Source organism: Xiphophorus hellerii, chromosome 4 (genome assembly GCF_003331165.1).
Source record: "Xiphophorus hellerii strain 12219 chromosome 4, Xiphophorus_hellerii-4.1, whole genome shotgun sequence".
NCBI lineage: Eukaryota > Metazoa > Chordata > Actinopteri > Cyprinodontiformes > Poeciliidae > Xiphophorus > Xiphophorus hellerii.
The window spans coordinates 24195765-24216299 of record NC_045675.1 but is presented as its reverse complement, the minus strand read 5'-3'; the positions used below and the strand labels follow the sequence as shown (position 1 = coordinate 24216299).

The 20535-nt window shown below is 41.0% G+C and overlaps 1 protein-coding gene across 4 annotated transcripts in view; it reads left to right on the top strand.

Annotated features, from left to right (window-relative positions):
- The window catches only part of dmxl2 (Dmx-like 2), a 44113-nt gene that overhangs the window by 12772 nt on the left and 10806 nt on the right, over positions 1-20535 (top strand). For 2 of the 4 annotated variants that reach the window (XM_032559714.1, XM_032559715.1), the window contains exons 11-39: positions 30-301; positions 853-1122; positions 1291-1520; positions 2096-2298; positions 3646-3767; positions 4040-4129; positions 4230-4338; positions 4427-4546; positions 4672-4899; positions 5713-5990; positions 6539-6711; positions 6794-7445; positions 7524-7853; positions 7933-8052; positions 8330-8465; positions 9750-9860; positions 10564-10733; positions 10989-11086; positions 11195-11360; positions 12434-12695; positions 12803-13005; positions 13110-13493; positions 14640-14822; positions 14912-15202; positions 15290-15481; positions 15940-16016; positions 16098-16228; positions 17364-17609; positions 17870-18052. In XM_032559714.1, the coding sequence (XP_032415605.1) occupies positions 30-301; positions 853-1122; positions 1291-1520; positions 2096-2298; positions 3646-3767; positions 4040-4129; positions 4230-4338; positions 4427-4546; positions 4672-4899; positions 5713-5990; positions 6539-6711; positions 6794-7445; positions 7524-7853; positions 7933-8052; positions 8330-8465; positions 9750-9860; positions 10564-10733; positions 10989-11086; positions 11195-11360; positions 12434-12695; positions 12803-13005; positions 13110-13493; positions 14640-14822; positions 14912-15202; positions 15290-15481; positions 15940-16016; positions 16098-16228; positions 17364-17609; positions 17870-18052 (6030 nt within the window). The remainder of the gene's footprint in view (positions 1-29; positions 302-852; positions 1123-1290; positions 1521-2095; positions 2299-3645; positions 3768-4039; positions 4130-4229; positions 4339-4426; positions 4547-4671; positions 4900-5712; positions 5991-6538; positions 6712-6793; positions 7446-7523; positions 7854-7932; positions 8053-8329; positions 8466-9749; positions 9861-10563; positions 10734-10988; positions 11087-11194; positions 11361-12433; positions 12696-12802; positions 13006-13109; positions 13494-14639; positions 14823-14911; positions 15203-15289; positions 15482-15939; positions 16017-16097; positions 16229-17363; positions 17610-17869; positions 18053-20535) is intronic. The other 2 variants (XM_032559717.1, XM_032559716.1) reach the window with 1 other exon arrangement.

The following is a 20535-nucleotide window of genomic DNA, read 5'->3' as shown; positions in this document are numbered from 1 at the left end:
AATAAAATATGTTTTCTTTATCTTCTTAGACCTGGATGAGATGTCTGACAAAGCATCTTCAGAGCACGGAGAAGAGGGAGATTCAGGGGAACAAGGAAGTACTAAGGCGTCCTCCCCTGGATCCAGCTCCAGCATGCCGTTGCCGTCCATGCTACTGGAAAGGAAGATGGAGACTTTGACCACAGAGTGGAACAAGAGTCCAGACATGTTGTTCACGATACACCCTACTGATGGTTCTTTCTTGGTTTGGCATGTAAAGTACTTGGACGAATTCAACCAGGGGATTTTCAGACAAGTTCAGGTAAGCAAGAAAATTAGCTATGAATAATTTCATAGCTAATAGCTCTTTAATGCTAAAGAGCTATTAATGCTCTTTAGCATTAATAGCTAAAGATTAGCTATTAGCTAAAAAAATTCACAAAAAATTCAGTTTTGAAAAACCCAGTGAAGAAAAATACAACTAATTCTGCTTCGAGTGTTCGTAGTCAATGACATTTAAGAGGCAGAAGAGCTAATCAGGTGGTATTAGTGAGCAGTTTGAGAGGCCGTTGACAGATTTTGACAGATTCTGAAGCATCTAAGTGTCAAGTTATTGAATCTATTTATATTTCTGTTTTGAGTTATTCCTTCTAACTAGATTTTGTCCACATCCACCACTTGTAAAATGAGCAAATGCCATATTCAGCTTGTATCACCTTCCGTCATATTCCGTCATATTACTGTGATTTTATGTTTTATTCAGCTGTACAGAATACAACAAAGCATTTTTGAAGTATCAATTTGATTACAGGCATAAAAAGAAAAGAAATCACTATTGACTATTTTTTTTTCCCTCCTCCAAATCTTCGCCAGGTCTCCTTCTCCTCCCGCATTCCGGTAGCATTTCCTACGGGTGATGCTAACTCCCTAAGTAAAAACATCCTGATGTACGCCTGCACTTTGACTGAGGGCGAGAGCGCCGGGACCGGCGAACAGGGAAGAATGATCCAGCGGATGTCCCGCTCAGCGTCCATATCCACCGGCCTGGGCTCCACCGCTGTCTCCCCCTCACCAAAACTTCGCCCTGGCATTAGCCCTGCCGTCATGATGGTCTCGAAGCACGTCGACGGATCTCTCAACCAGGTACAAACCTGGGAATCACCTTGTTATTTCGCACATGAATTTCAAATGACGTCTTTTATACTTTACATAATTTAATAGCTTCCTCCTAAGCTATAACATCCTACTGAGCAGATTGGCGAGTACTTTATATTTTTCCTCACAAGCTGTCTTCGTTCTCTTTAACTACAGTGGGCAGTGACATTTGCTGAGCGTTCCGGCTTCTCCAACGTCCTGACTGTTTCTCACAAGATTCGGTACTGCGGCCACCGTTTCCACCTAAACGACCAGGCCTGTCACACCGTGCTGCCGCTTCTGCTCACCTCCTCCCACCACAACGCGCTGCTCACTCCCCCCTCCGCCCCCAGCAGTTTAGAAGGGGAGCAGCCCCAGTCCTTTCCTCCACCAAAAGGACTTCCCAGGTACAGAACAGACAAATAATGCAAACAACACATCCTTTATTTGTCAGGCTGAGAGAGAAAATAGACTGCTAATTATTGTGATACCAATCTGAATATGAAGCATTTTCTTCTGTATGTCAGGATCTTCTTACATAATGAGAGCGACGCCCACAATCATTGCTGTGTCCTCCAGATCAGAAGTGCAGTGTTTTGTTTACTGCTGCTTTTGCTTCCAGCACGTAGACTAATCAATACTGCCACTCGAGTTGCCTAAAAATGGCAAAAGAAAATCCATCCTGCACTCAGAGAAGCATTCTGCATGATAAGAAATGGATTGCTTTTTTTTGTGTCAGATGAAGGCTGTGTCCAGCCAGAGCCTGATGGGTAATTTACTTTGTGTGGAAAATTCACACTTCTCTTAGTCTTTGTATGTGTTTATGCAGCTTTTTTCAAGAATAATGTAAAAAAAAAATTAACTGGGAGCTTATTGTAAAAATGTCAGAACTTGCTTACTGCAACAAATCCTGAATGACGATTATAATGGTTAAACTTCCCATCTGCTTGAAATAAGATTTCACCTACATTTGCACCGACAGGAAGCAGCTTCGTAATGCAGCTACAAGGACTTTCCACGACCCAAACGCCATTTACAGTGAGCTGATTTTGTGGCGAGTGGACCACATCGGACCCCTGTCCTGCACTGGAGGGGTCTCTGAACTGGCCCGCATCAACTCTCTGCACACGTCTGCCTTCAGCAATGTGGCTTGGCTGCCTACACTGGTACCCAGCACAGTACTTGGTAAGTGCTTCATATAAGGCTGAAGGATGATATATTGCAAATATATCATCATCAATGTGTGCAGTGTTAATATTGTAAAGGACATCTAGCATTCTGTTAGATGTTATATTCATAATAAGGATTGCACTAATCAATATTTTGTCTCATTTCTAACCTGTTTTATTATCTTCAAACAGACTAAATGGTCTGTTCTAGTGTATGAGTTTATTTCTAACACGAAACACAAGAGTTAAAGAAGCAAGAAATATATAATAGTAAACAGTAAATAAAATAGCTTCATTGATTTTATATTATTTACTGTGTAACAGCTGAATGTTATGTTTATAGGGAGTAGTATAAACTTATTAAATCCAGTAGCTCAACGTGAAATTTTATTTTGGTGGATGTGTCAGTAGCCATTACACTTTTCTTAAACATTCATCAGTCATTAAACTTATGTCAAAATAGGATTGTTACAAAGTTAAAAGTTGCGTGATTAGATCTGTGTTTATTGAAGAAGAGATCCCAGACATTTCCAGCATAATGCCAACATTTCCAAATCTAGCAATTTTCATAAATAGGCGTAACGCTTAAACATCAATCAATCAATCAATCAATCAAATTTTATTTGTATAGCACATTTCAGCAGCAAGGCATTTCAAAGTGCTTTACATCATAACAAACACAGAATCACAATGCAATATAGAATCAATCATTAAGTCAAGTTACATCAATAAATTTGTAATTGATTACATATTACATCAGTGTTGTGCTCCTTTCAGCTGAAAGTTTCAATGACTTTTCTATGGAAGCCTGAATTAATCTCAGACGTGTCTTTCTATGCACAACATAGTTTCTCTTTTAAACAGCTCATTGCGTCTCTGTTTCCCATGATTACATTTTTAAATGCTTCAGTGTTATTTTTTTTCAGTAACAGCACGACTTGTACTTGGCAAAGTACATTCACTGGCTGGATAAAGATCACACTGTTGCATTTGCAACTGTAACGATAATGGGGTTTTTTTTCTTCTTGTTACATTAAAACCCAAGTTTTTATTTAGCTAAAACATCAGAATTGTGTTTGACAAAAGAGTTAAATTATATTAAGATGATATGCTTGAACAAAATAATGTCACATATACACCTAATATCAAGACATTCTAGCTACGTATCATAGCTGCTTACTAGACATAAACATGTTTGTATGAGAGTGCCTTGTATCGCCTAACACGATTCTTCTCACCTGAAATATATTTATCAGCACATAATAATGAATTAATTTGATATTATGTCGTATTTAGGTGTTGTTATGAGTCTGTAATTTGGTTATAACATTACTTGAGCTATAAACTGCATTGTTTCTGCCAGGAACCTACTGTAACAGTGCCAGCGCCTGCTTTGTGGCATCAGACGGTAAAAACCTGCGTCTCTATCAAGCCGTTGTGGATGCCAGAAAACTACTGGATGAGCTGTCAGATCCAGAAACATCTGTGAGTGAACACGTTCATTGCTGCTCATTTGAAATATGTTATTTCTCTCTTGAACATATAAAACCTATGAGAATATGTTTTCCAAATTTCTTTACTGTAAACCTAAGGAATCTGAATTTTTGTTTTTCTCATCTTTCTGATCTTTTTTTCTTTTTGTAAAGACTAAAACGTGCTTTACATCTTTAAAACTCTCTACACCTAATTCATGCTATGCATAACAATTAGTGGAGTTCACGGATAATTACCAAATGCTCATGCATATTTCTGTCCAGAAACTGGTGGGCGAAGTGTTCAACATTGTCAGTCAGCAGTCCACAGCCAGACCTGGATGTATCATCGAGTTGGATGTCATTACAAACCAGGTTAGCAGCTCTGCTTTCACACGCAGCTCACATCAGCGTTGTGCAGCAGTTCAGTGAAGTCCTTGTTAACCTTTCTGATCCCACGTCTCCGTGCATTCAGTGCGGCTCCAACACCCAGCTGCTTCATGTCTTCCAAGAGGATTTCATTTTAGGTTACAAACCTCAGAGCGAATCAGAGGCTTTCACACCAGCCTTCTCGACTGGAGAAGGTAGAGAGCAACTGCAAATTTAACAGGGATGTTTTCTTTCTGTCAATTTGGTAATTAAATACACTTTTTTTTTTTTCTGCGCATGCAGATTACCAACCTGCCCCATTTTCTGAGAAGTTCTTCTTGGTGGTAATAGAGAAGGATCTTAATGGGAACTCTGTGCTGCAGATGTGGCACCTGCACCTCCAATCTGTGCAGGCCTGCGTTGGTAAGTCCAGCTTTGCAGCAAAAGATAGAAATCAGATTTATTTTGGATATTATTAACACTGAAGTACATCATATTGAATTCCTTCTGCGGAGTTATAGGCCAGAAATCTATGTAAAATTTTCCAGATGAGCCCAGCCAACCATTTAGCTTCCAGAGCCAGCTCCTGGTTCCCAGTCAGGTCGTGAATGCCGACTCGTCCCCGGAGACCTCTCCAATCAGACCCCTGCCTCGATCTGCTTCTTCAGCCAACTTGCAATCAGCAAGCAAACTTATCCTCAGCTCCAAGCTGGTGTGCAGCAAGCGACTAGACTTACCGCATGGGGTGGAAGTTACCAGGGCAACACCATCTGCAGGTTGGCCAGAATTTATTTTTATCTACCTTCTATGATGATGATGATGATAATGATAATTTATTTCAGACAGACATTTCACCAACAAAACAGACTTTCATGTTTCTAAGTGTAAATACAATACCTTACTATTAAATCTACATACTCAAATCCATGTAAATACACCACTTACTCGGTGACTGTGAGTCTGAAAAGAAGTATGATGAAGTTTAACTTATATAATCATACTCCTTTTCCATTCATTAATTCATAGCATAAATATTCTTCCTGTTTCCGGTATCCTTTCCAAAAAAATAAAACAATAATAATAATAATAACTATAATAATATTTCCTGAACCAGATGAAAGTAATACATACATATACAGTATGTACATACGCATCTACCTGCATATATACATAAATAATATATACCTATTTACACACCCACATATATTTACACACCCCTACACCCAATTGCCCAAGTCATCCACAGTGCTGTAATTCCCAGCCAAACTCATCATCCCTGTTCATCCTTATACTTTTGAATAGTAACCATTTTGAGTCTTTTCTTAAAATACCTCATGGTTGGACTTTGCTTCAGCTCTTTAGTGAGTTTATTCCAGATCTTCATTCCAATTACAGAAATATTTTACAGTATTATTTTTGCCTTGCTGGCACAACATTTTTCACCTCCGTTTTTTTAGCTATACTCAATTAGATTTGAACTTTTTCCATGTCATGGATAATTTGGAAAAGCATGTTTCCAGACATTTGGTTAATTTTGGTATTAAGATGAAACATTTCATAAATCTTCTTCTCCCTGCTCCTTCTTCCAGGTCACCTGAGCTCCTCCTCCATCTACCCTGTGTGTCTGGCTCCGTATCTGATCGTTACCACCTGCTCTGATTCTCACGTGCGTTTCTGGCGCTGCGCTGTGGAGGGCGACGATGGAGACGACACGGACAACCGAGTGTACCGCTGGGAACCGTGGGTGCTCATGAACGAGGAGGAGGACAACAATAGCGCAGTGTCGGTGTCGGGACGGCCTGTCGCCGTTTCCTGCTCCTACATCGGCCGGCTAGCCGTGGCCTTTAAGCAGCCATGGCAAGGACTGGTAGGATATGAGAACTCTGTCTTTTATTACCATCTGAAGAGATTCTCTTTGAAACATTTTCATATGGTAAACGTTGTAATATTATAGTTCTGCTTAACCACTCATAGATGAAAACAGCAGCATATATTATATAAATGCTCTTTAGCTAAAGAAGTGAATGGAGCAGAAAGATGAACTAGATTAGAGGAGATCATGCATTTAAACTCGATGTGATCATTAGTTCTATCATATCTATTGATTATTCTGATGATTAATAAGATAAAAAAAAGTTGTCACATTTTTCAGTTAACCACTGTAGCTTGTTTAGACATGCATATGAGCAAATAATCAAATTTATTTTTTAAATAAATTCTGCCTAAAATGCAATGCTAAAACTACACCACTTCAGAAGTTTTGGGTAAAACATATTTACTCCGTACTCCGGTTAGCGATTAATCAATGACTAAATTTGTTAATGATAATTTTTATAATTGATTAATCACGATTGTCTTCAGGACCTTTACTTTTTCTCAGGCAGAATTCTCAAAGAGTCTCCTTTTTGTCTTCAGCTGCACAATTCTGTCGAAGACTTCTCCATGCACGTTTCCATCTATGAGTGTGAATCCACTGGAGGCTCTGAGTGGGTCTTAGAGCAAACTATTCACCTTGATGACTTTGCCAGACCTTCTTCAACACTGGATCCGAGAGTCAGTGTGGACTCCAACCTTTTTGTCTACAGCAGGTCAGAATGGAACCATTTACTTTTTATTATTTGATGCCTTCTGTATCTTATGGACGTGTTTTGTTATTTTTTTATCCTTCAGGTCTGATTTGTACATGAGCAGAGACCATAGCTCGCCCAACATCAAGCACTTCATCCACCTGGACTGGCTATCGAAGGAGGACGGCTCCCACATTCTCACAATTGGGGTGGGCTCTAACATCCTCATGTACGGCCGCATCTCTGGCATGGTCAATGAGCAGACCAGCAGCAAAGAGGGGGTGGCAGTAATCACCCTTCCTCTAGGGGGCAGTATCAAACAGGGCATCCGTTCACGCTGGATCCTGCTTCGCGCCATTGACCTCCTGTCGTCTGTGGACGGGACGCCTTCGCTGCCGGTCTCCCTGTCCTGGGTGAGGGACGGCATCCTGGTGGTGGGTATGGACTGTGAAATGCACGTGTACGCCCAGTGGCACCAGGACAAGAAGCCCGGTGAAGGAGAAGAGGGCAACCTGTCATCCGCAGACATCGCCGGAGGTCAGAGCGCAGTTACCTCCTCCGTCTTTGAAGGGAGAGCCAGGTCCAAGAGTGTTTTTGAAGGGAGCACTGGAGTGGATGAGGCGCTCCGCGCCCCCGCAGGACTACAGGAAGGTGGACTGTTTGAGGCGGCTCATTCTCTCTCCCCCACTCTTCCGCAGTACCACCCAACTCAGCTGCTGGAACTCATGGACTTGGGGAAGGTCCGGCGGGCCAAGGTGGGTCCCTTTCCGCTCGAAAATGAATGTTCAGAAATAGCTACTTAAAATCTAAAGCGTATGTCTGAATTTGTTCAGGCCATACTTGCCCATCTGGTGAAGTGCATAGCCGGAGAAGTCGCTGTGGTCAGGGATGTGGAGGCAGGTGAAGGCGGATCCAGGAGGCATCTCTCCCGAACAATCAGCGTGACCGGAAGCACGGCAAAGGACACCATTGTGGCTGGCCGAGACGGAGGGAGGGATTACACGGAGATCAACTCCATCCCTCCACTGCCCCTCTACTCCTTGATGTTGGCTGACCTCGACACTTCGTTCAAGGGAGCGGAAGAAAGCGCCAAAACGGCTAAGGTTGTTGACGGTGATGCAGCTCAAAAATCCTCAGAAGACCAGTATGCCGATCTCTTCCAGGTGAGCTATTAGAATTAGTCTCTTCACTGTGCATTTTGATCTTTAGGTAACTAAAACTGTTTCCTGAATGTTCAAACAGGTGCCAACAGTTACTACTGATGACTTTGTGAACTTTGCTACTGATAAACCAGAGAGGAAGTCTCGAGTCATCAACCTCTCTCAGTATGGACCCTCTTATTTTGGACCAGAGCATGCTCAGGTAATTGCTCTCTTTATTGACCTTGCAATTTCTGTACAGTTTTTTTATTATTATGTGGATAAATGTAGAGCAAATAATACTGTAATAAAGAGAATTAAGTACATTTTGACATGTTAATACTTTATTTTGATAATCTCATAATTTTATTGCTGTGTGGGTTGAAAGCTGAGAGAAACTTAACTTGTTCAACAGTTTGCTTCTCTGCACAAAAAGGAAAATATATATTTTTCAGTTCTCTGTTTCAGTTGTTTTCTTTTTCTTTTTTGTTTGTCTCCAGGTGTTATCCAGCCACCTCATGCACTCGAGCCTCCCAGGACTGACCAGGCTGGAGCAGATGTTTTTGGTGGCCTTGGCCGATACGATTGCTACCACAAGTGCTGAAGTTACGAGCTCCGCTGATCAGCAGTACACAGGTTACTATAGGCTTTGCGTTTACCTGTATCCGCTGCTGTCTCTTATTTTGTACCTTAACGGTTACACATGAGTGTGCATTCTGGCTACAATGTGTTTATTCTACTTTAAATGCTGCTTCAGTTTCATAGTAAAAGCCAAAGATCAGATGGTAATTCTAATGCTATCTACTGAACAGCAGCAGGTGTTCTGCTCCTGCATTGATTCTTGTCATTGAACATTTATATTAATACCAGAGGCGATGTCACACTGTGTGAGAGAACGAGCAGTTGCTGTAAAACAAGCTTCTATTTAAAACAACGTGATCTGACTTTAAAAACGTATATTGGCTATTATCATTACTAAACACTAAAAACAATCCCAGTGTTTATTCCTCAAAGAATGAAAACTCTTATCTTGACTCTATTTTGTTTCAAAACCCTAGAAACATTTACAAATCCAGCATGGGCAGTAACAGATAGACTGAAAAGAATAAAAGAAAATCTCTTAGCTCTTGTTTTGTGTACTGTAATTTCTCCTTATTGTAGCAACTTGATTGACATGCTTCCATAGAAAATAGTTTCAGTTCTAAAAAAGAAAAACAACTGAATCTTCTTCAGTTCTAAAGTAAGTTTTTAGTTTTTCAGTAACGATTGACTTTGAGATTGTAAGAAATGTATATCTTAAAATTGTTCTTGGATCACAATAATTAAACTTAACAGCGTTCAGTTTCAGCATTTTTTAAAACCTAACGATACACGGTGCCTTTCCTCCAGTGTAGGCCATATTTTCATATTTAGGATTATGCAGCTCGCATTTAAGATCATGGATGCCTCTGAAACGACAAATCAATCAACATGTGGTGTGTTGCCCTGCCTTTTTGTCTACCATCACTGTAGGTATTAACCTTTGTAAGAGACAATACTCTTTAAAAGTTGTCTAAAGGTTATAAGCGTGTAAGACAAACATGCTTTTTTCAATTGTGTGTTCCAGCGTGTCTTTAATCTCCAACCATCAAATCTTCAATGACCAAATCAGCAAAAAATGCCTGAACTGTTCCTCCGTACATTTTCATTATCATCGTCTTTTTTTCTTCTTCTCCAATTTTCCCTCTTGTTTATTTAGTCTTTTGAGAGCAAGACATAAGCAGGTTGTTCCAGGGCAGAGTAATCACAGAAGAAGGTTCAGGGTCAAGAAACACATTTTCTTTGACAGGATTGCATGAACTGAAATATTACAGGAGGTACTTTTTTGCATTTATTCTGTAGCTGTTACTTGGTAATAATAAATCCCTTCTGTTTGTTTAGGTGGTGAGGCTCTTGATGAGTGTGGACTGAGGTACCTGCTCGCCATGCGTCTTCACACCTGCCTGCTCACGTCTTTGCCTCCCCTGTATCGTATGCAGCTGCTTCACCAGGGTAAAAAAAAAAAGAAAAACGTAGTTTGTAAATTCACCAGTTAAGGCTGTCGGGTGAATCAAATAGGTTTCAATATATTGATCCGTCTTGATCTGGAGCACCAAAAAGTATTTAATAGTGTTGTTTATGTATGGGTGTTTGTGAACTGTGTGTGTATGGAGTTAATGAAGTTTTGCTCATTTAAAATGAAGATAAGTGCTACTAGTTACAGTCACGTACACACGTTTTCTGTCTCCAATCTACTGCAGCTTTTACTTGGTACAATCTGTATAACCTATTTGGAAAGTCTTTAATCCTGACATTTATGTATATTAGGAGGAGATGGCTAAGTGAAATGTAATATATTTCCTAAGCAGTCATCCTTTATTAATTATCCTCCTTGTAGAGGGTGTTACTGACCTTCTGCTGTCAACCTTGTAATCTGTCTCACGATTTTGTCAGACATAATTTTTATTTCTGTACTAATACCCTTGTTATTGCCCCTATGCAACGTTCAAATCTTCCAAGAAGCTTAGTTTTTGGTTTTAATTAGCTGAAATTTGAACCTCTTTGATGATATGTTTTAGCCTCATGTTGTTTCAAGGCATTTTACAAAACTGTCGGGTTCATGTTTCACTTCTATTAAATCTGTTTCTGTCCAAATTCAATTCAAGCCAATCATGCTTCTCTCTTCTCTCCATCCCTCCATCCATCTCCATGCCAGGCCTTTCCACGTGCCACTTTGCATGGGCCTTCCACTCGGAGGCGGAGGAGGAGCTGCTGAACATGATTCCTGCCATGCAGAGAGGCGACCCACAGTGGTCTGAGCTGAGAGCTGTGGGAGTGGGATGGTGGATACGTAACATCAACACGCTGCGGAAGATGGTGGAGAAGGTACCGATAAAAAAATGTAAAAAAAATCAAGTCTGAATACATTCAGAAAATCTAGAATGAAAATGTACAGTAACCTATAATTTTTATCGAGAAAAATTTCTAATTCATTTTTTGCTTCATCTACATATTTATGGTAGAAATTTGCTAGATTAACTACTATCAACATTTTGCTCAGCATGTCTGTATATTTGCTGTTAAGTATCAGATTAAGGATACAAGGAAACCAAGTAACTGAACTGTTCTGTGTGACATCAGCTGGGAAAAGCTGCGTTCCAGAGGAACAGCGACCCTTTGGATGCTGCGCTGTTCTACTTGGCCATGAAGAAAAAAGCTGTTCTGTGGGGTCTGTTCCGGTAGGATCACGTCACGGGATACACTGCTGCTCTGTGTATTGGATGTTTGTTTCCAGGGTATTTTTAAACCTCATTGAGATATTCAACAGTCTCATTTCCATCTCTCAGGTCTCAGCATGATGAGAAAATGACTCAATTCTTCAAAAACAACTTCACCGAGGACCGGTGGCGAAAAGCAGCTCTAAAAAACGCTTTCTCCCTGCTGGGAAAGCAGCGCTTTGAACAGTCTGCTGCTTTTTTCCTATTAGCTGGCTCCCTTAAAGACGCAATAGAGGTGAAGAGAAATACACACACACACACACACTTTCTGATTTACACACACAGATACCCAGGCACAGCTTATTACTTCTGAGTCTTCTCCTGGTCTCTGTTTTCATTTCCCTCACAGTGGCAGTAAAATGAAAGAAATGAAAGTCTATCAAATTTAAATTTCTACATGAAGCATAATAATGATATATGTTGCTGAGAGCAGCCTTTGAGTAAACACTTGACGCTGATAAAATTCATAACAATCTTGCATATTTTTCTTTGGCCTTAGGTTTACAGCCACACAGTCAAAACATGCAGATAGAAAATAACAAGAAAGCAACTTTGAGCATTATGTGTTTCTAACTCAAGGTAAAGTGAGACAAGAATAACCAAGTTAAGGAAATCTAGGATGACTACATGCAAATTGCATTCTTAGGTCCATGCTCGGTGAGCTCTGTTGGAGTTTCACAGCAACAAAATAACAGGGTTTCTACATAGTCTGTTATTAGTATGAAAAAATGGGGGAATTTTTTATTTATCACATTCCATGTCTTTAAGTATGGAAAAATTACATCTTGATTTTGGAGAAAAGTTTGAGTTTCTATACTCCTTCTTATTCTGCAAAGACAAAATAATGGCATTCCAGCAAAATAAAAGCATTTTTACATAAATTTATGTTAAGATGTTCATCTGTGTATTTGGTAATGCTAATCATAACTTTTTTTGTCCAGTTTGATCACAGTAGTTTATGACTTACAAACATATTTACAATTAAACATTTAAAACAAAATCCAAAAAGGCTGTTGTCTTTTGTTTTTGGTCACTACTTCAGCTTAACTCTGCATTTATTCAGCTGATTTGTGAAATGAAGGTATCGCTTGTCATAAATTACAGGATCTAATCTAGAATGTGTTAGGAACAATTGTTAGAACCCTCAAACTTTTAGCTCTATTAACTGTTGCTCTATCATCGATCAGAATACCTGAGTATTATGAGTTCAGCCATTTGAAAATGTGTCATGTTGTCTTGTTATTTTACCCTTTGTATAAAGTTTAGTTGTACAGTACTGTAGACTGAACGCTCCTTCATGATGTGCAGGTGTTGATGGAGAAGATGGAGGATCTCCAGTTAGCCATGATAGTAGCGAGGCTGTACGAAGCGGACTTTGATAATTCGTCCACCTGCCAAGGCCTCCTGTACGAGAAGGTTCTGGGCTGCAACCGGGACGGGAGCGCTTATCACTGCTCCAGGCTGCATCCAGACCCGTTCCTTCGCAGCATAGCCTACTGGATCATGAAAGATTACACCCGAGCCCTGGACACACTATTGGAGAGAAACCCAAAAGAAGAGGAGAATCCGGGTAAGCAGAAAACCTGGGGATAAAATGAGTCTTACTTGCTTTCATCGTGATTTTTGTTGTATGCAATTCTTATTCTTCATCTCCTTCTCTTCCCTCTTGTGCGTCAGATGTGATGGTGAAATCTTGCAACCCTGTGGTGTTTAGTTTCTATAACTACTTAAGGACACATCCTTTGATCATCCGTCGGCACTTTGCGAATCCAGAAGGCACGGCGACAAATGTGGGCCTTACTGCTGAGAAAAGCGGTGCCGATGAGATCAACCTTATAGAGCGCAAACTGTTCTTCACTACTGCCAATGCACACTTTAAAGTAAGCTCAGTTCTGAAACGGTTACTATCCAGTAGATGTCTTTAATCTTTGATTTGTCATAATTGTGAGGTTGATCTGTTTACCATGTTTATTTTGTTCTGTAGGTGGGTTGCCCGGTTTTGGCTCTGGAAGTGCTCTCCAAGATTCCCAAAGTAAGCCGGAAATCTGGCTCCTCGTCTCCCAGCAAAGCTCCGTCGAAGGCAAATGTGAATGCGAGCCAGCCGTTAGAAAATGGCACCCAAGGCGGTTTGGACTGGGGCTCCTCCGCAGCGCCGGCTCCTGCCTGGGGAGCCAACGATAGCGTTGGTGGGCTGGACTGGAGCCAGCCTGTTGTCAAGGTGAAGGAAGACGAGCTGCAGCTCGACTGGGGCGATGACAAGGAAGATGATGAAGATGAGGATGAAGATGGCTTAACCATGAAGAAACCAGAGATTGAGGACAAAGGCTCAAAGAATGATGGACCCAAACTGCATAGAGAAGACTCACAGGTATATATAGCTATTAAAAACAGCTCAAATCACAGATGAAATCTGTCCTTATTTATTTTTGTTTTCACTTTGCTTTAATATTCATATTTTTCTTTTCATAATCAGTTTGAACAAACTGCTATATATACAACAATCATACACATAAAATAAATGTCTTCAGTCGGGAGCAGCAATCCCACCAAAAAGTCAATCTTTATTTTCTTTGATTCAATCAAATTGTCCTGTGTTTTTTGTTGCTGTTCTGTAAATGTCTATTTTGGCCATTTTTCCTTGTGTTGGTCTACCTGTAGTGTGTCATTTTTTCAATTTTTTTCAGTTTCTTCTACAGTTTGTATTTGTTGGGTTATAGTAAGGGATCTTTTACTGTAACCCAACACTACTATGTGTATTTTAACCAAATATCCGTTTCCTTTTTTATACTTTCTGTAGATAAATTACACAGGCTTAGTGTTGCACAAGTCATAGGATTCTTGTAACCCAAGTATTTTTAGTAACAAATTATGTGACTTCTTCCTAAATTATTTTATCACATTTTCAAAAAATGTGCGCAAGTTCTGCCTCTAATTTTCCATAATTTCACCAATAGGGTACACTTTTGAAATCTTTTTTTATTTTACTCATAAATGCATCTAATAAAATGCCAGCTGAGGAAGTAATGTGTGATTTGACCAATGCTTTTAAAGAGATCTATGATAAGTGGCTGTGGCATTATAAATGAAAGAAAGAATCTTACTATAAACAAAATAATAATAATTTATGGTTCAGAGTTCAGCATAAATTTGCTCTAAAATTCTGAGGATCCTCTAGAAATGTCTCTAAAAGTTTTTATGTCAAGTACCTCCTTAGCAGCACTATGATGGCTTATTTTGATGGAAAAATAGCTACTGTCTCTTTATCTGATGAACAGTCATGTACTGTATCAGAGTTAATATGTTTGTATTTAACTTGCAAACAGTTAATAGCAAGATTTGTTCTTTATGACACTAAAAGCTGCCCAAGTACCACCAGTGGAGCTCATAGAACATCCTGAAAACCATGGCTTAGAGGATTATTATTAGAAGATGAAGTAATATTTCAAACTTTATAGGACTGCTTTTTTTATATCATTTTTAAACCTTATAAACACTCAGTTTTCTTGTTTTTTAGGGTGAGTCCGAAGTGGATGTGATTGCAGAGCAGCTGAAGTTTCGTGCGTGTTTGAAGATCCTGATGACCGAGCTGCGAACGTTGGCCACGGGTTTCGAGGTAGATGGAGGGAAGCTCCGCTTTCAGCTCTACAGCTGGTTGGAGAAGGAGATTGCAGCAATGCACAAGATTTGCAACTACAAGGTAAATGCCAAGAAAATGAACTCAGCTGGGGAGATCAGAAAGCTTTTCTCATTTAGTAATTATCTGTACATATTGGTTAAAATACACAGGTGGAGGGAATAGAGGAAGGCCCAGAGGTCGAGAGGGATCGTACAGCGTCTGTGGACATTTCAGACGAGGCGCTGGAGAACATGGAGGCCGGGGCTTACGAGCGTCACCAGATGGAGCGACGTCGTCTTCAAGCCAAGCAGCAGCACTCTGAGAGGCGTAAAGCCTGGCTGAGGAAGAACCAGGCCCTGCTGAGGGTCTTCCTGTCCTACTGCAGCCTTCACGGAGCCAAAGGAGGAGGGGTCACCTCCGTCCGTATGGAGCTTCTCTTCCTTCTGCAGGAGAGCCAGCAGGTGCACGCCATGCTGCCATTCACACATCCTGTATTTGCTGTTTGAATGTTTGGCACAGTTTTGAACGCTTCGTCTGTGTTTGTGTAGGAGACCACGGTGAAGCAACTGCAGTCCCCTCTGCCTCTGCCTACGACCCTGCCTCTGCTGTCGGCGTGTATCGCCCCCACCAAGACGGTCATAGCCAATCCCGTTCTCCACCTCAGCAACCACATACACGACATCCTTTACACCATCACAATGATGGAGGCTCCGCCACATCCGGACATCATCGACGATCGGGTCAGGACTCAAAACGAGAATTTTTACTTTTGAAACTTGCGGGGATTGAATAAATTATGCTTTTGTGACTACTCAGAGCACTTCTTTTTTAAAATATGCTAACTTACAGAAACTCTGTGTCGTAACTAAGGTGATTTTTTTGAATCTACTCCTTAAAGCACTGAAAACTGGAGCAGTGGCTTTTTTCTCTTCATCTCTATTCATATTTTATGGCAGAAGTTTGAGAGCAGCTTGGAAAACATTTGGCACCACCAGTACCAAATGTCACCGATGCTTAAAACAGAGAACAAGTTGCAAGCTTCTTGTCAATTCATGTGTGCTTGAGTTTGAACGCAACCCAATGTTCTGCCAAAAAAATATTCTTTTTAAGGAAAGTACTGCTGGAGTTGGAAGTGTGCAGCTTTTCCTTGTATTTGTTGTTCATTTTCATGATACAATAACTATTCTTTCATCCTCAGGTAAATGCTCTTCACACCCTAGCAGCGTCTCTTTCTGCTTGTGTCTACCAAGCCCTGTGTGACAGTCACAGTTACAGGTAACCACAGGTCCATCATTCGGTGAGAGACTTGATTTAACCCACTGCATGGTGAAAATAAACACTGTTTTGTCCTCTCAGCAGTCAAACAGAAGCCAACCAGTTCACAGGGATGGTGTACCAGGGGCTGCTGCTAAGCGAAAGGAAGCGGCTTCGCACAGAAAGCATTGAAGAACATGTTACTCCGAACTCTGCTCCTGCTCAGTGGCCTGGTAACCAGACACTCTTCTTGGGGTTTTCAACATTTAGGAGAGCTGCCCCGCCCTTAGGGGGCAAATCAAAACATGCATCCCCCCCAACTACATTAGTGCGATTATTTCCGTAAACGTTTTGCTGTTCCTATGCTTGATGTTCCAGCCATGCATATTTCACTGATGTTGTAGGGTTTGCCTGCTTTAGATTACAGTAAGAGCTTATGGACAAACAATGAACTTGATTTAAGTTGCAAAATGTACTGTAGAAATGAATAAATGGACATCGTATATTCAGACAAAATTAAACCAGTGACAGAAACAATTCCCCCGAAACATCAACATTTCAAAAGATGCCAAAAACGCCACAAACATTAATGAACGAGTCGAGGGCAGTTTAGCTGAATTGAAACATTAACTGAAAATAATCAGTTGTCCTATTTCAGGATCTTAAATAGTTTTATCACAAACTTATCAAAAAATAATCAAATTTCACCAACAGTAAAATTAACAGCCCGCGACAAAGCCGCTGAATTTTGAAACTCCAAATCAGGTTTTATTGAGTTTTGGGATGTAAAAACCAGACAGGTTCACTCCTGCCAAGCACAGCCAGCACTTTTATGACAGCGCCACCGGTGGCTGGATGAATGAACAGGCTTATAGGCTTGGTGGAAGTTGGTTGAATACCTGCAGTTATTTTGACCCCCCCTGTAGAGCCCTGCTCTACATGGAACAATAAAGATGACAGAGACTATAATAATTTTCCAGAATCCTCACTGGGTGAGCGGGATGAGGAAGTAGCATATATGAAAGCATCAAAGGAATGACTTGGAGGAAATGTGAACAGCAGAGGGAGGTGTGTGTGTGTGTGTGCGGGTGTGTGGGTGTGTGGGGGTGGGTGTGTGTGTGTGTGTGTGTGTGTGTGTGCGCAGGGAGCTGGGGAAGCAAAGCAGACAATCTGTGTTTATGCAGAGAGGCAGATGGTGTTCTATAATAGGAGCTCCATGGCCTCCAGGAAAGAAATAGAAAGACAGAGACTTATCATGCAAATGTTTCATAAAAGAGCTCTTCATTGTGTCTGTTTTCTTTTTTTTTCTATGACTTTGCAAATAATTTTGGGGAAAGAAAAAAAGCACCGTGTCCCCCCTCGCTGCAGGTGTGTCCTCCCTGATCTCCCTGTTGACGTCTGCGAGGGAGGAGGACCAGCCGAGGCTCAGCGTTAGGCTGTGTGAGGCGGTCGTGGCTGTTTATCTTTCGCTGCTTATCCACGGCCTGGGCACTCACAACAGCAACGAACTCTTCCGCCTGGCCGCGCATCCCCTCAACAATCGCATGTGGGCGGCTGTCTTCGGAGGAGGAGCAAAAGTCATTATTAAGCCAAAGAGGCCTGAACTTCCACCAGGTAAAAAAAGAAAATGCAGTTTTGCATTCACACTCACACGGTCCTCACATCGTCTTCATCCCCCTTTGCCCTCCTCTGGGTATTCACATCCCAACTAACTATGATCTCATCTTGCGTCCGAGGCGACCGCTCCATCTTTCCGGAGTCTGTCTCCATCATTTTTATTCACCTACCCCTGACCTGATGATGTTCCAAAGATGCTGCTGCTGCCACTGGTGTGTAGTGTCTTGTGTGAGTGTGCCCTCTGCCCTGTGTCCCAGTGCCAGCTGAGTTTGAGGCAGCCAGTCCAGAGGAATCTCAGGAGACAGGAAGACCTGAGCAGAGCAACCTCTCCCCAAACCCCTCTCCCATCCCCACTGAAACCCAGAACCCCAATCGACCCCCTCCTCCTGTTTCAAGGGGAGAGGGGCTGGGCACTGTGGCCCCAGCAACTAAGGCCAGCTGTGAGTAACGAGGCTGGTAGATTGCAGTGCTGGTTTGCAGGATTGCGGTGCATGGTAACTGTACAGGTTTGCGTTGTTGCCGATGCTTGACTGACTCTCCTGCCTCTCTCTCTCTCATGAAGCTCCTGCTGAATGCCCTTCGAGAACATTAGAGCTGATTAGTGCTATGAAGACATTTGTGCTCATTGTTATGATAAGCAGCAACCATGTGAGGGTGTGAGTGGATTTGTGTGCGTACGCAGCATCGCATGTTCATGTCGTAATGTCTTCTATGCTCATTTTTGTTGTGTCACTAAACAGCTGCCCTTAGCCAGGAGTGTTCAGTGGCCAAGGCTGAGCAGCCCTCTCAGACTAGATCTGAATCTGAAACTAAACCAGGTACACTTGAAGAGGGTTAAAGAACTATGTGTTATCTAGAATACTAGAATGACGTCTACTATTTTTATAGCTGTATTTCATTCTGAATGTACTGTGCCTTGTAACTTTTTCACATCTTGACACATTACCACTACACACCTGGTTGGGTTTTGAGATTTTATGTTGTAGACCAACACAAAAGAGTGCATGTGAAGTGAAGGGGAAAAAAAATAAAAAGAATAAAAAAACGTTGACAAAAACTCAAAAGTCACTTATGTATTTTCTGGGCCATTTTAGAGCACAATCAAGTAGCTGCATTACATTTGTTGTTTCAAATTGGTGTAAATATCAAACATGACTTGAAAGAAATTTGACTTTGTAATTTCACACTTTGAAATAGGCCTCTTTCTCTTTAAGAAGCTCCTACTCTTCACAACACTCTGCCTTCAGTACGTAATTGCAAAAGGGCTTCTCATTATGGCGCTTACAACCGTTTTTAGGAGTGTTGGACTAAGAAGTAGTGTGTATGATTAGCTCAGCAGATGAGCACTTCCACCAGATGTTTGCTAATTGCTGCTGGCTAGTCTGAAGGAGCAGAATTGGGGCGTTAGAAGGGAGGGATGCTCTGAAAGGCAGAAGCTCATGAAGACCAAGGACCACAACAAACAGGTCCGGGGAATAGTTGTGAAGATGTTTCAAGCAGGTTTGGGTCATAAAATAGTAGTCTAAGCTTAGAGCATCTTATGTGCCACTGTTAAATGTGTCATCTGAAAATGGAAAAAATGTTGCACATCTACAAACCTACCAAAACATGACTATCCACACGCTGTTCAGGGAGAGCCTAAATCAGAGAAGCAACCAATAGGCAACTCTGGAAGAGCTGAAGAGATTCACAGATAGGTGGGAGAATCTGCAGCAACGCAGCAACAATGAGAACTCATTGTTGAAAGCCTAAAAACGTACCATTCAAAGTTTTCTTTAAGTTTTATGTAGGAAAGGAATAAACATGTGGAAGAGGCTGCAGGAGTCTTAAGACTGGGGCAAAGGTTTACCTTCTAGCAGCACAACGAATTAGAATGGTTTAGCCCACAGGTGTCAAACTCCAGTCCTCGAGGGCCGCTGTCCTGCAGTTTTTAGATGTGCCACAGGTACAAAACACTGGAATGAAATGGCTTAATTACCTCCTCCTTGTGTAGATCAGTTCTCCAGAGCCTTGCTAATGACCTAATTATTCTATTCAGGTGTGGTGCAGCAGAGGCACATCTAAAAGTTGAAGGACAGCGGCCCTTGAGGACTGGAGTTTGACACCCCTGGTTTAGCCGATCCATTTTATTTGTAAGATATTTTAAAAACTATGCATTATTTTTGTGTTGGTTTACAAAGTAAAATGACAATAAAATACATTGAAGTTTGACTTTGTATTGTGAGAAAAAGTGAAAAGGTTTAAGAAGTATGAACTAGCGTTTGAGACTATATGAACAAAAAACATTTTGCTTTTCTTGCGAAAATGTAGTGTGAATGCTGTAAGCTGAATGTTTTTTGGTGAAAATTGGAGAAGAATTTGAAGTCAACTGCAGAAGACTTGCAAAAGTGTAAGAAATGGGCAAATGCATCCGAAGAAAGCAAAAGCCCCCAAAACATATATAGTAGAACAGTTGAAGAGGAGTGAAAAACTTTCAGTCAATGCAAAAATCCAACCCAAATTAGAAGTCGGTGCAGAATACTGCTTTCAAATCTAAACTGTGAAATCAGTTTGAGATAAAATGAGCTACAAAACTAGCTATACTAATAATGGCATGTAGGTTGTCACTAACAAGTTGACCTACAGTAAAATACCCGTAGGTCAAATTACGCAGTTGACCTAGCGTAAAAAAAACCCCACATGTAAAAGCTAAAATTAGCAACAACAAAAAAAGGTAAAGCTAGCTAAAATGCCAATAGCATCAAGGCTAAAAGTAACATGTTCTGTGAAATCTAAAAAACTCATGTAAAAGCAAAAAATATCTTAAACATTACGTCTAGCTATTGGTAGCATGTAGGCATGAGCTAACATGTTGACCCTCAGCAACATTAGCCATGCAGTGTGAAAAAACCCATGTAAAAACTAAAAATAGCTAAAATTAGCT